Source organism: Budorcas taxicolor, chromosome 8 (genome assembly GCF_023091745.1).
Source record: "Budorcas taxicolor isolate Tak-1 chromosome 8, Takin1.1, whole genome shotgun sequence".
NCBI lineage: Eukaryota > Metazoa > Chordata > Mammalia > Artiodactyla > Bovidae > Budorcas > Budorcas taxicolor.
Window position 1 is genome coordinate 12,969,734 of NC_068917.1, and position 13,111 is coordinate 12,982,844.

General features: G+C 42.8%; 1 protein-coding gene across 1 annotated transcript in view; it reads left to right on the forward strand.

Moving 5' to 3' along the window:
- INTS9 (integrator complex subunit 9) overlaps positions 1 to 13,111 on the forward strand; it is a 130,673-nt gene that overhangs the window by 98,750 nt on the left and 18,812 nt on the right. The window contains exons 10-11 of the mRNA XM_052644881.1: positions 6,346 to 6,526; positions 11,260 to 11,320. Coding sequence (XP_052500841.1) covers positions 6,346 to 6,526; positions 11,260 to 11,320 — 242 coding nt within the window. The remainder of the gene's footprint in view (positions 1 to 6,345; positions 6,527 to 11,259; positions 11,321 to 13,111) is intronic.

Genomic DNA, 13,111 nt, shown 5'->3' on the forward strand with positions numbered 1-13,111 from the left:
TGGTAGTTATAACGGTAAGTTTGAATTTTTAGCAGTTATACAATCGATGCTCAACATTCTCCCACTTATATAGAAACTCTTCCTCTTCTCGCTTTCAGATGGGTTTTGCAGGTGGGACAGGGGTGCTGGAGAAGGGAATGGCAAGCCACTTCAGTATTCTTGCCTTGAGAACCCCATGAACAGTATGAAAAGGCAAAATAATAGGATACTGAAAGAGGAACTCCCCAGGTAGGTAGGTGCCCAATATGCTCCTGGAGATCAGTGGAGAAATAACTCCAGGAAGAATGAAGGGATGGAGCCAAAGCAAAAACAATACGCATCTGTGGATGTGACTCGTGATAGAAGCAAGGTCTGATGCTGTAAAGAGCAATATTGCATAGGAACCTGGAATGTTAGGGCCATGAATCAAGGCAAATTGGAAGTGGCCAAACAGGAGATGGCAAGAGTGAATGTCAACATTCAAGAATTCAGCAGACTAAAATGGACTGGAATGGGTGAATTTAACTCAGATGACCATTATATCTACTACTGTGGGCAGGAATCCCTCAGAAGAAATGGAGTAGCCATCATGGTCAACAAAAGAGTCCAAAATGCAGTACTTGGATGCAATCTCAAAAATGACAGAATGATCTCTGTTCGCTTCCAAGGTAAACCATTCAATATCACCATAATCCAAGCCTATGCCCCAACCAGTAATGCTGAAGAAGCTGAAATTGAATGGTTCTATGAAGACCTACAAGACCTTTTAGAACTAACACCCAAAAAAGATGTCCTTTTCATTATAGGGGACTGGAATGCAAAAGTAGGAAATCAAGAAACACCTGGAGTAACAGGCAGATTTGGCCTTGGAGTATGGAATGAAGCAGGGCAAAGGCTAATAGAGTTTTGCCAAGAGAACACACTGGTCATAGCAAACACCTCTTCCAACAACACAAGAGAAGACTCTACACATGGACATCACCAGATGGTCAACACCGAAATCAGGTTGATTATATTCTTTGCAGCCAAAGATGGAGAAGCTCTATACAGTAGCAAAAAACAAGACTGGGAGCTGACTGTGACTCAGATCATGAACTCCTTAGTGCCAAATTCAGACTTAAACTAAAGAAAGTAGGGAAAACCACCAGACCATTCAGGTGTGACCTAAATCAAATCCCTTATGATTATACAGTGGAAGTGAGAAATAGATTTAAGGGACCAGATCTGATAGATAGAGTGCCTGATGAACTGTTGGCGGAGGTTTGTGACATTGTACAGGAGACAGGGATCAAGACCATCCCCATGGAAAAGAAATGCAAAAAAAGCAAAATGGCTGTCTGAGGAGGCTTTACAAACAGCTATGAAAAGAAGAGAAGCAAAAAGCAAAGGAGAAAAGGAAAGATATTCCCATTTGAATGCAGAGTTCCAAAAAATAGCAAGGAGAGACAAGAAAGCCTTCCTCAGCGATCAATGCAAAGAAATGGAGGAAAAGAACAGAATGGGAAAGACTAGAGATCGCTTCAATAAAATTAGAGATACCAAGGGAACATTTCATGCAAAGATGGGCTCGATAAAGAACAGAAATGGTAGGGACCTAACAGAAGCAGAAGATATCAAGAAGAGGTGGCAAGAATACACAGAACTGTACAAAAAAGATCTTCACAACCCAGATAATCACGATGGTGTGATCACTCACCTAGAGCCAGACATCCTGGAATGTGAAGTCAAGTGGGCCTTAGAAAGCATCACTACGAACAAAACTAGTGGAGGTGATGGAGTTCCAGGTGAGCTATTTCAAATCCTGAAAAATGATGCTGTAAAATTGCTGCACTCAATATGCCAGCAAATTTGGAAAACTCAGCAGTGGCCACAGGACTGGAAAAGGTCAGTGTTCATTCCAGTTCCAAAGAGAGGCAATGCCAAAGAATGCTCAAAGTACCACACAATTGCACTCATCTCACATGCTAGTAAAGTAATGCTCAAAATTCTCCAAGCCAGGCTTCAGCAATATGTGAACCGTGAACTTCCAGATGTTCAAGCTGGTTTTAGGAAAGGCAGAGGAACCAGAGATCAAATTGCCAACATCTGCTGGATCATCAAAAAAGCAAGAGAGTTCCAGAAAAACATCTAACCCTGGTGGCTCAGAGGTTAAAGCATCTGCCTCCAATGCGGGAGACCTGGGTTCGATCCCTGGGTCGGAAAGATCCCCTGGAAAGGGAAATGGCAACCCACTCCAGTATTCTTGCCTGCAGAATCCCATGGACTCCTAGCCTGGTGGGCTGCAGTCCACGGGGTCACAAAGAGTCAGACATGACTTTACTTACTTACTTACTTACTTACTCTGCTTTATTGACTGTGCCAAAGCCTTTGACTGTGTGGATCACAATAAACTGTGGAAAATTCTGAAAGAGATGGGAATACCAGACCACCTGACCTGCCTCTTCAGAAACCTATATGCAGGTCAGGAAGCAACAGTTAGAACTGGACATGGAACAACAGACTGGTTCCAAATAGGAAAAGGAGTACGTCAAGGCTGTATATTGTCACCCTGCTTATTTAACTTCTATGCAGAGTACATCATGAGAAACGCTGGACTGGAAGAAACACAAGCTGGAATCACGATTGCCAGGAGAAATATCAATAACCTCCTATATGCAGATGACACCACCCTTATGGCGGAAAGTGAAGAAGAACTCAAAAGCTTCTTGATGAAAGTGAAAGGGGAGAGTGAAAAAGTTGGATCAAAGCTCAACATTCAGAAAACGAAGATCATGGCATCTGGTCCCATCACTTCATGGGAAATAGATGGGGAAACAGTGGAAACAGTGTCAGATTTTATTTGGGGGGGGCTCCAAAATCACTGCAGATGATGATTGCAGCCATGAAATTAAAAGACGCTTACTCCTTGGAAGGACAGTTATGACCAACCTAGATAGCATATTCAAAAACAGAGACATTACTTTGCCAGCAAAGGTCCATTTAGTCAAGGCTATGGTTTTTTGTCTGGTCATGTATGGATGTGAGAGTTGGACTCTGAAGAAAGCTGAGCACCGAAGAATTGATGCTTTTGAACTGTGGTGCTGGGGAAGACTCTTGCGAGTCCCTTGGACTGCAAGGAGATCCAACCAGTCCATCCTGTAGGAGACCAGTCCTGGGTGTTCATTGGATGGACTGATGCTGAGGTTGAAACTCCAGTACTTTGGCCACCTCCTGCAGAGCTGACTCAATGGAAAAGACCCTGATGCTGGGAGGGATTGGGGGCAGGAGGAGAAGGGGACGACAGAGGATGAGATGGCTGGATGGCATCACCTACTCGATGCACATGAGTTTGGGTGAACTCCAGGAGTTAGTGATGGACAGGGAGGCCTGGCGTGCTGCGATTCATGGGGTTGCAAAGAGTCGGAAACGGTGACTGAAGTGAACTGAACAGGGGTGCTTATAGGATAAGCAGAGTTAAAGAAGGGAATAATCTTGTCTTTGCTATGCAAATAATAGCACAGAAAAGACTGTTAATATTTTGAATTCACAACAGTGATACATTGAACAGGTGTATTTCTTCCCAAAAAATATTTGGTTGGTATTATTTTTTCTTCTTTGGCGGTGGGGGGACTAAAATTGAGAGACTTGTGGAGTATTTGCTACCTGGAATAAATGTATGCTTCTTTGGAATAATTATCAATAAAGTCTAGAAATGCTGCATTTCTTCTAGAAATGTGTAGGTCACTTCCTATCTTAGCTTAGGCTACCATAACAAATACCAAAGGCTGGTAGCTTTAAACAACACTTATTTCTCACTGTTCTGGAGGTTAGGATGTCAGGGATGCGGTAGCCAGCACTGCTCAGTTCTGGTCAAGGACCCTCTCTCTCTGACTTACAGCTGTGTCCCCAGATGGCAGAGAAAGGCTGCCCTGGGGCCTCTTCCTTTTTTTATAAGGGCACTAATCCCATCGTGGAGGTTCCACCCTCATTACCTCATATAGACATGGTCACCTCCCAAGGGATCCCCTTGCTAACACTGTCACATTGAGGGTTAGGGCTTCAATATACGAACTTCAGGGGACACATTCATTCCATAACTGTTACCAAAGAGAAGTTCATGAGCTCAGGCCCCTCAACCCTGTTACCTCAGCTCTGGGGGACGGAAGTGGTTGTCTTCTGATATTTACATGGAAAGCACTATCCTGTGAAATTTCACTTTCCCTTGCCAATAGTTGTAGACTTTTTTATTCTTTGCTGATTTTAAGCTACCAGTAATTTACTCTGGGGCTTCCTAGGTGGCTCAGTGGTAAAGAATCCACCTGCCAGTGTGCAGGAGATGCAGGGATCCCTGGGTTGGGAAGATCCCCTGTTGAAGGAAATGGCAACCCACTCCAGTATTCTTTGCTGGGAAATCCCACAGACTGAGGAGCCTGGCAGACCACAGTCCATGGGGTCGCAAAGAGTCGGACATGACGGAACAAATAAACAACAACGGTACTCTTCCCTTGGAAAAATAATTGGACTGGTCTCAAAGAGACTCTTTGTACGTTTGCTTGTAACTCTAGAATCATGGAATCCAAGAGCTTCGGATTCTTGAAAGACTCTTCCATGCAATCCGCTGTTTCTCAGAGGGGTCCACTAACCAGCTGCCTCAAGTGTTGAGGCTGCGCCACAGTCAGACTGTCTGAGGAGAGGAGGCCTAGTAGAGAAGTTGTGTTTTTATCATATTCTGGCAGTTTTCCTACAAAAGAAAGCTTGAAAACCACTGATTTAGTTCACGCCTCTCGTAAGCAGTGAGGAAGCTGAGGCCCAGGAGGTTGCAGTGGCTTTCCTAAGGTCCCACAGCTTGAGACGGGCTGGGACTGGAGCCCTGCAGCTCTCTCATCTTTTCCCTGGCTCCTGCTCCAGTAATAGCGGGTCAGCCGGTCCTCTATGCACAGCATCTTGGAGAACGTGGATGTGAGAGCTGGGACATACAGGAGGATAGAGTTCAGGTTCTGTGCCCTAACTTTGCTTGTTTTCATGTATATTGGAAACAAGACAAAGAAAGAAATTGAGAGCTTTGACTTATTTCAGCCAGTTACAGTTTCTAATATGATTTTGGTTAGAAGTTGCAACTCCTCATTTGATAACTGATTTTAAGCCTTTAAAGACTAGAGGATTTTCTTATAGACAAAACACTCATGGAAGAAAATGCGACTGGAATGAGTCAAACTGAAAAACTTGGCCTGTTTCCTTATGGGCCACTCAGCAATGATCAGAGAGACCAAACAGAGGCAAATGAAACAAAGTTCTGAGCAGGAGCTGAAAAGAGAAGGAGCCGGGATGGTTTGTCCCGAAGCTCATCTGCCACTGGGAACTTGAAAGCCCAAACCCATCCCTGCACACCCTGGTCCCAGGGCCTGAGATGTTGATGAATGATCATCAGTAAACCTCTGGGCCCTCCCCCTCTGGTGCTAGTCTTCAAAAGAAGTCAGTGTTGAGGCCTCCCTGGTGTTGAGTTGGTTAAGAATCCTCCTGCCATTGTAGGAGACGTGGGTTCTGTCCCTGATCCAGGAAGCTCCTGCATGCCTCGGGGCCACCAAGCCCATCCCCACAACTACTGAGCCTGGGCTCTAGAGCCTGGCAGTCACAGCTACTGAAGCCCAAGACCCTGGAGCCCGTGCTCCACAACAAGAAAAGCTACTACAGTGAGAAGGCCACGCATCACCCCTGGAGAGAAGCCCCGGCTCACCGCAACTAGAGGAAAGCCCTCCCAGCAACGAAGACCCAGCAGGGCCAAAAATAAATAATTCTTTTTTTTTTTAAAGTCCATTGTTTGTTGAATGGACCAGTGACTGAGAATCCTTACTAAAATTGTTCGTTTAAAAAAATAATCAGGGTCCTCCCCACCTACAAACTATAATACTACTGATTTTATTTGTATTTGAACTACAAAGCAAGCAACCGAAAATTAGAACTCAAATCTTTTTTTGTTCTTTATATTTTGATAAAAATTTTTGTTTTGATGACTTTTGCTTAAGAAAATAGTATATTTGTTATTCATTTAAAGTGGAGGCAAGATTACATGATTTTTTTTTCCATGTATGGGTATGAAAATCTTTTTTGCGCCAAATATCTCAGTTGATAGAATATTAATTTTTTTGTACATTTTCCCCCAAAAAACAAAGTTGATTGTTACCCAAATGAAGTGAATTACAGGAACAGAAGTGGGAAAATGAAAGAAATGCAAACATAATTTGTAAAGTTCTGTCCTCCCTGTATGAAACTGGTCTTTCGATGCTACTTTTCCACCCTCTGGCCTCAGCTTTTCTCTTTTCTTTTTTTGTTTTTAATACTGTTGAAGTCTGTCTGATTTACAGTGTCCTGTGGCTTCCACCCTTCTAGCACTGACAGTACGGAATGGAGGCAACGTGTTGGTCCCCTGCTACCCTTCTGGAGTGATCTACGACCTCCTGGAGTGCCTGTACCAGTACATTGACTCTGCCGGCCTCTCCAGCATCCCTTTCTACTTCATCTCCCCAGTGGCTAACAGTTCACTGGAGTTTTCACAGATTTTTGCCGAGTGGTAGGTCTCTGTTTTTTCTGTGATCCCTACAGTCAAGCAGTAAGAAAAGAAAAAGTTTTAATTTAAAAAGAAATAGAAATAATCCTATTTTTTCTCACCTTACTGTGAAACCTTCATTTTTTTCTCTTTTCCTGTCTGTGATATGAAGATTGTATTAATGAAACCCAGAGCAGTTACTTTGCTAGGATTTAGGAGAATTGTTATTAAGAAGGGAAGGAGGAAAGACAAAGACGTAACTTAGCCAGCAGTTTCAAAATGAACAACAAAACTCTTATGCATTTACCGTCTCACATGCCTCCCTCTGTCTGCTACAAAGTGCAATTACAGTCTTAAAGCTAAAAAACGTTTCCAACCCAAGCTCATGTTCTCTGAAATTTTTAATACCAAATCTGATGGGGAGAACTAGCTTATTTTTCCATTTCAATAGTATATTTGGTGACAGTGTTTTATTACAACAAGAAATTATTTGATCAAATCCTAGGATGGGTAAATTATTGAACAATATGAAGTGGGTGAACTTTTAGGATTGTTTAGACAGTTGTTTGAATCTAACTCACCTGGCCACAAAAAGGCAGGGTAGGAGGAAATACTGTAAATTACACACCGGACTTCATGGTACCTGAGGATGGGGTTATGACACACGGGGTGTGCTTAATCCCATCTACTGGTGTGATGACCTAATGGACACAGTAGTCTACAAAGCCTCTGATTTAAGAGGAATTTGTACATTATTCTGTGCAGCGTTCACTGACTCTGGGAGGTAGTGAAGGACAGGGAAGCCTGGCGTGCCAAAAGCAACTGAACAGCAACTGCGCAGCATACATCGTTTGCACAAATTATCCCAAAGTTACGCTTGCCTACCCCCACTTTTAAGTATCGTTTTTTTCTTCCCATTTTAGTTGTGCTCAAGGCCCTTTTTTTTTGTTTTTAAATTCAGACAGGCTTCTCCATCCCACGTGCATATTCATGTTCATTCATAGGACTTTTTGTTGTTATTTATATTATAGTTGACTTAGTGACTAACAGTAAAAGGTCACTTTTATTGGTGGCCATTGGATTTCTTCTTTGATTAGCAGTCTCTTCTCCCCCACTATGGGAAGGTAATCTTGACTAGTCCACATAAGGATCGATGTGCGTTTATCAGCATGTTCTGAACGTCTTCATCCAGACCCTCAGCTGAAAATACTGAACAGTGCAAGCTCTGGGGCCAGCCCTGTGGGCCCCTGTGGATGGTGTCCTAACTGGGTGTCTGTGCTTCCAATCTACTCTTGTTGTCAGAATGTCTGATGGGGTAGGACTCAGGACTAGTGAGAGTAGGTTGTTTTTGAGTTCCTGGTTTTTGTTATTTGTTTTTAATATGAGTGTAATATATGTTTACTAGAGAAAAAGAAAGTTACAGAGAACAGTAAAAAATAATCTGAACCTATGATCCCACTACCAGAAATAATGTCACTGTTAGATTCTGATGTATTTCATCTTTCTATATAGGGATCATGCTGAATATTTAGTTGTGAATCCTGCCTTTAAATTTTCAATCTGCATTGCAGGCAGATTCATTCCCAGCTGAGCCACCAGGGAAGCCAAGAATACTGGAGTGGGTGGCCTATCCCTTCTCCAGTGGATCCTCCCGACCCAGGAAGCAAACCGGGGTCTTCTACATTGCAGGCGGATTCTTTACCGGCTGAGCTACCAAGGAAGTCCAATACTAGATTCGAGCATTAGAAGATCTTTGATACCATCATTTTCCTTGACTGCATTATGACATTCAGTTCAGTTCCATTCAGTCGCTCAGTCGTGTCTGACTCTTTGTGACCCCATGAATTGCAGCACGCCAGGCCTCCCTGTCCATCACCAACTCCCGGAGTTCACTCAGACTCACATCCATCGAGTCAGTGATGCCATCCAGCCATCTCATCCTCTGTTGTCCCCTTCTCCTCCTGCCCCCAATGCCTCCCAGCATCAGAGTCTTTTCTAATGAGTCAACTCTTCGCATGAGGTGGCCTAAGTACTGGAGTTTCAGCTTTAGCATCATTCCTTCCAAAGAAATCCCAGGGTTGATCTCCTTCAGAATGGACTGGTTGGATCTCCTTGCAGTCCAAGGGACTCTCAAGAGTCTTCTCCAACACCACAGTTCAAAAGCATCAATTCTTTGGCGCTCAGCCTTCTCCACAGTCCAACTCTCACATCCATACATGACCACGGGAAAAATCATAGCCTTGACTAGACGGACCTTAGTTGGCAAAGTGATGTCTCTGCTTTTCAATATGCTGTCTAGGTTGGTCATAACTTTCCTTCCAAGGAGTAAGCGTCTTTTAATTTCATGGCTGCAGTCACCATCTGCAGTGATTTTGGAGCCCAAAAAATTAAAGTCTGTCACTGTTTCCGTTGTTTCCCATCTGTTTGCCGTGAAGTGATGGGGCCAGATGCCATGATCTTAGTTTTTTGAATGTTGAGTTTTAAGTCAGCTTTTTTACTCTCCTCTTTCACTTTCATCAAGAGGCTCTTTAGTTCTTGCTTTCTGCCATAAAAGTGGTGCCATCTGCATATCTGAGGTTGGTGATATTTCTCCTGGCAGTCTTGATTCCAGCTTGTGCTTCATCCAGCCTAGCATTTCTCATGATGTACTCTACATATAAGTTAAATAAGCAGGGTGACAGTATATGTCCTCGACATACTCCTTCCCCAGCTTGGACACAGTCCGTTGTTCCATGTCTAGGTCTAACTGTTGCTTCCTGACCTGCATACAGATTTCTCAGGAGGCAAGTCAGGTGGTCTGGTATTTCCATCTCTTGAAGAATTTTCCACAGTTGTTGTGATCCACACAGTCAAAGGCTTTAGCGTAGTCAGTGAAGCAGATATAGATGTTTTTCCGGAATTCTCTTTCTTTTGATTTCGATGATCCAGCAAATGTTGGCAATTTGATCTCTGGTTCCTCTGCCTTTTCTAAATGCAGCTTGAATTTCAGGAAGTTTTCAATTCATGTACTGTTGAAATCTGACTTGGAGAATTTTGAGCATTACTTTGCTAGTGTGTGATATGAGTGCAATTATGCGGTAGTTTGAACATTCTTTGGCATTGCCTTTCTTTAGAATTGGAATGAAAACTGACCTTTTCCAGTCCTGTGGGCACTACTGAGTTTTCCAAATTTGCTGGCATATTGAGTGCAGCACTTCAAAGCATCATCTTTTAAGACTTGAAATAGCTCAGTTGTAATCCCAGCTTTGTTAGTAGTGATGCTTCCCAAGGCCCACTTGACTTCACATTCCAGGATGTCTGGCTTTTAGGTGAGTAATCACACCATCCTGGTTGTCTGGGTCATGAAGATCATTTTTGTATAGTTCTTCTATGTATTCTTGCCACCTCTGCTTTATATGTTCTGCTTTTGTTAGGTCCATACCATTTCTGTCCTTTATTGTGCCCATCTTCGCATGAAATGCATTTATCTCTTTTATTTTTTTGACAGAAGTATTTTAGTTTTATACTTTTATGTATTGATGCTAACAATACATTATCCTTTGCAGCACTCTACATTAATGTTTTAAACCAAGCTCTTTTATTTATCCCTCCTACTGAGTTTGAAATAAAGGCACTACTATTGTCTGTTTAGACAATATTAATAAGTAATCCTTCAAAAAGTATCTTGTTTTTATATTTTATATCTTCTTCCACAAAGGATATAAACTGATGTTTTTAAAGTCGAGTTCAACCAAAGGTAGGAAAAATTAGATAATAGATTGTATAATGAAGTTCAGACGAAACCTAGACCCCCAGAGTCCTGAATTATTCCATCAAAAGTAATATCTGTTAGACTTGTTGAAATGCTTTAATTCTGCTTTAGTAGGATTCTTAGAAGCAGGTTCTAACAATCAGTGCATGTATTTCTTTCCCCAACTTAAAAATGTCAGACCTACAGAACACCACATACCTTGATTAACTTTTTATCACGTTTGCTTTTCCAGAAATCTCCATGTCTTAAATGTCATATCTGACTAGGGAAAAACAGACTACCTAAAACAGTCAGTGTCTCTGGATTAAGATAGTTCCTAGAGAGGTTTATCACTCTCCAGTTTGACTTACCAAATTCTGCTGTTTATGAAATGGTACATGTATAAAATAGAAATCTGTCTCAACAGAAAATTACTTTCTACTCAAAATTAATCACTGTGGAATTCCCTGGTGGTCCATTGGTTAGGACTTCGTGCGTCCACTGCAGGAGGCATGCGTTCAATCCCTGGTCTGGGAATTAAGATCCTATAAGCCTGTGGTACAGCCAAAACACTGATCACAGCTAAATGAAATATAGTATCTTGGATTGGATCCTGGAAGAGAAAAAAAATCAGTGGAAAAACTGGTGGCAGCTTAGTAGAGTCTAGAGCTTAGCTAACTGTAATGTACTGATGTCAGGGTCTTAGTTTAACAAAACATAGTGAAATGGTGAAAGGTATATGGGAACTCTGTACTATCTTTGCAAATTTTCTGTAAATCTAAAATTACTCCAAAATAAGAAGCTTGTGTTTTAAGGGAAAAAATGTATTGAGGAATTTCAAAGGTTAAAAATATGCTCACAAGAGACTTACATCCTGATTACTTTATAAATGCCAACTTTTTATTTACAGTGAGATTGACTGGCAGGAAAATTTTAACTTCAGCATGTAATTGCACTGTTTAACCTCTAGGTGGCAGCAAATGCCTCTATGCACCGTGCCTAATGTGCTGATTTTTTTTTTTTAAAGGCTTTGTCACAACAAACAGACTAAGGTGTATCTCCCAGAACCGCCTTTTCCTCATGCTGAGGTAAGAAAATGGAATCACTGGGTCAGAGCGAGTAAGAAATGTAGGTAAAGGTATGTGGGTGGAAATAGCAGGTCATTAGAATTAAGAAATGTGGAGATAAACTGATACAGCCTTCTGTTTGCCTTGTAAGGTAGCTGTGAATATGCTAACTCAAGACATGTTACTTTCTTTTTTTATTAACACCTTAACATTTCCAGTATGTTGCTCAGTTCATAGTCTACTTCAGTTTCATTGACTGGGTGAGAAATATCATTCTAGTATCTACTACTGCCTTTTTTGCATAATAGCTTTACTTATTGTCAGAGTCTTCCTACCAGTTGGTTACGTCTTTGTGTAAGGGCTTCCCAGGGGGCGCTAGTGGTAAGGAACCCACCTGTTAGCGCAGGAGGCGCAAGAGACACTGGTTCAATCCCTGGGTCAGGAAGATCCCCTGGAGAAGGAAATGGCAACCCACTCCAGTATTCTTGCCTGGAGAATCCCATGGACAGAGGAGCCTGGTGGGCTACAGTCCTTGGAGTTGCAAAGAGACCGATCCGACCGAGCAACTAAGTTATGTTTTTTAGTATAAGTTGCTAAACATAGCTTATGTCCTTGGTATAAATACTTAATGATGAAAATGACAACATTTCAGTTTAAACAACAGAAAAGTTCCCCCTTCTTCACAGAACCAGTAGTGCTTTCATATGGCTGTATGTGCCCAGTTTTTTGTCTACTTTTGTGTTTCACCCGACAGTAAATGATGAACGTTGCTCTGTGTGCCTCACTGCTATTATTGCTGCCTAATATTTCATAGCATATCATATGAACGTCCTATGGTGCTCTTGGCTTCCTTGGTGCCTTAGGTGGTAAAGAATACGCCTGCAGTGCAGGAGACCCGAGTTCAATCCCTGGGTCGGGAAGATCCCCTGGAGAAGGGAATGGCAACCCACTCCAGTGTTCTTGCCTGGGAAATCCCATGGACAGAGGAGCCTGGCGGGCTGCAGTCCGTGGGGTCACGAAAGGGTCGGACATGACTGAGCAACTAACACTTTCACACATACAGAAAGCTCACCTTTGATATTAGAAGTCAGGAGACTGGTCATCACAGAGACAGCCGTGGGGGCAGGCAGGGCTTGGAAGTGAACAAGGGGCATTTCTGAGGAGCTGGTGATGCTGTTTCCTGGTGTGCGAATGGGAACACGGATGTTTTCAGTTTCTAAAAATGCCATCCAGTTACGTACGTCTGTGCAGGTACTTACGTATAGGGATTTCGCTGACTGACTTATTATGCAATTAACTCTTTGACTCAAGAGTAAATTGCAACAAATGTCCTGCTAATTATTTTAAATCTTACTATTGTTTTTCTACATCCAAGGATGGATCTTTCATTAACTAGGATGTCAAGTGGAAGGTTTTGAGCAAGTTACTTGCAGTCCTTATACTGTCTTGTTTTTGTTTTTTAATTCTCTTGGCAGCACCATGTGGCATGTGGGATCTTGGTTCCCCAGCCAGGGACTGAATCTGTGCCCCCTCCTTGGAAGGCAGGCTTAACTGGGCCTCCAGGGAAGTCCCATGCAGCCCTTATACTGTCTTTTGAGGCGGGGGCGGACAGTGCTAGGTCTTTGCTGCTGCACGGGCTTGGCTCTGGCTACGGAGAGCGACAGCTACTTTCTCGTTGCAGTGCTCTGGCTTCTCCTTGTGGTGGCTTCCCTTATTGCAGAGCACAGACTCTGGTGCAGGAGCTTCAGTAGTTGCGGCTCTCGCGCTCTAGAGCACCGGCTCAGTAGCTATGGCGCACGGGCTCAGTTGTTC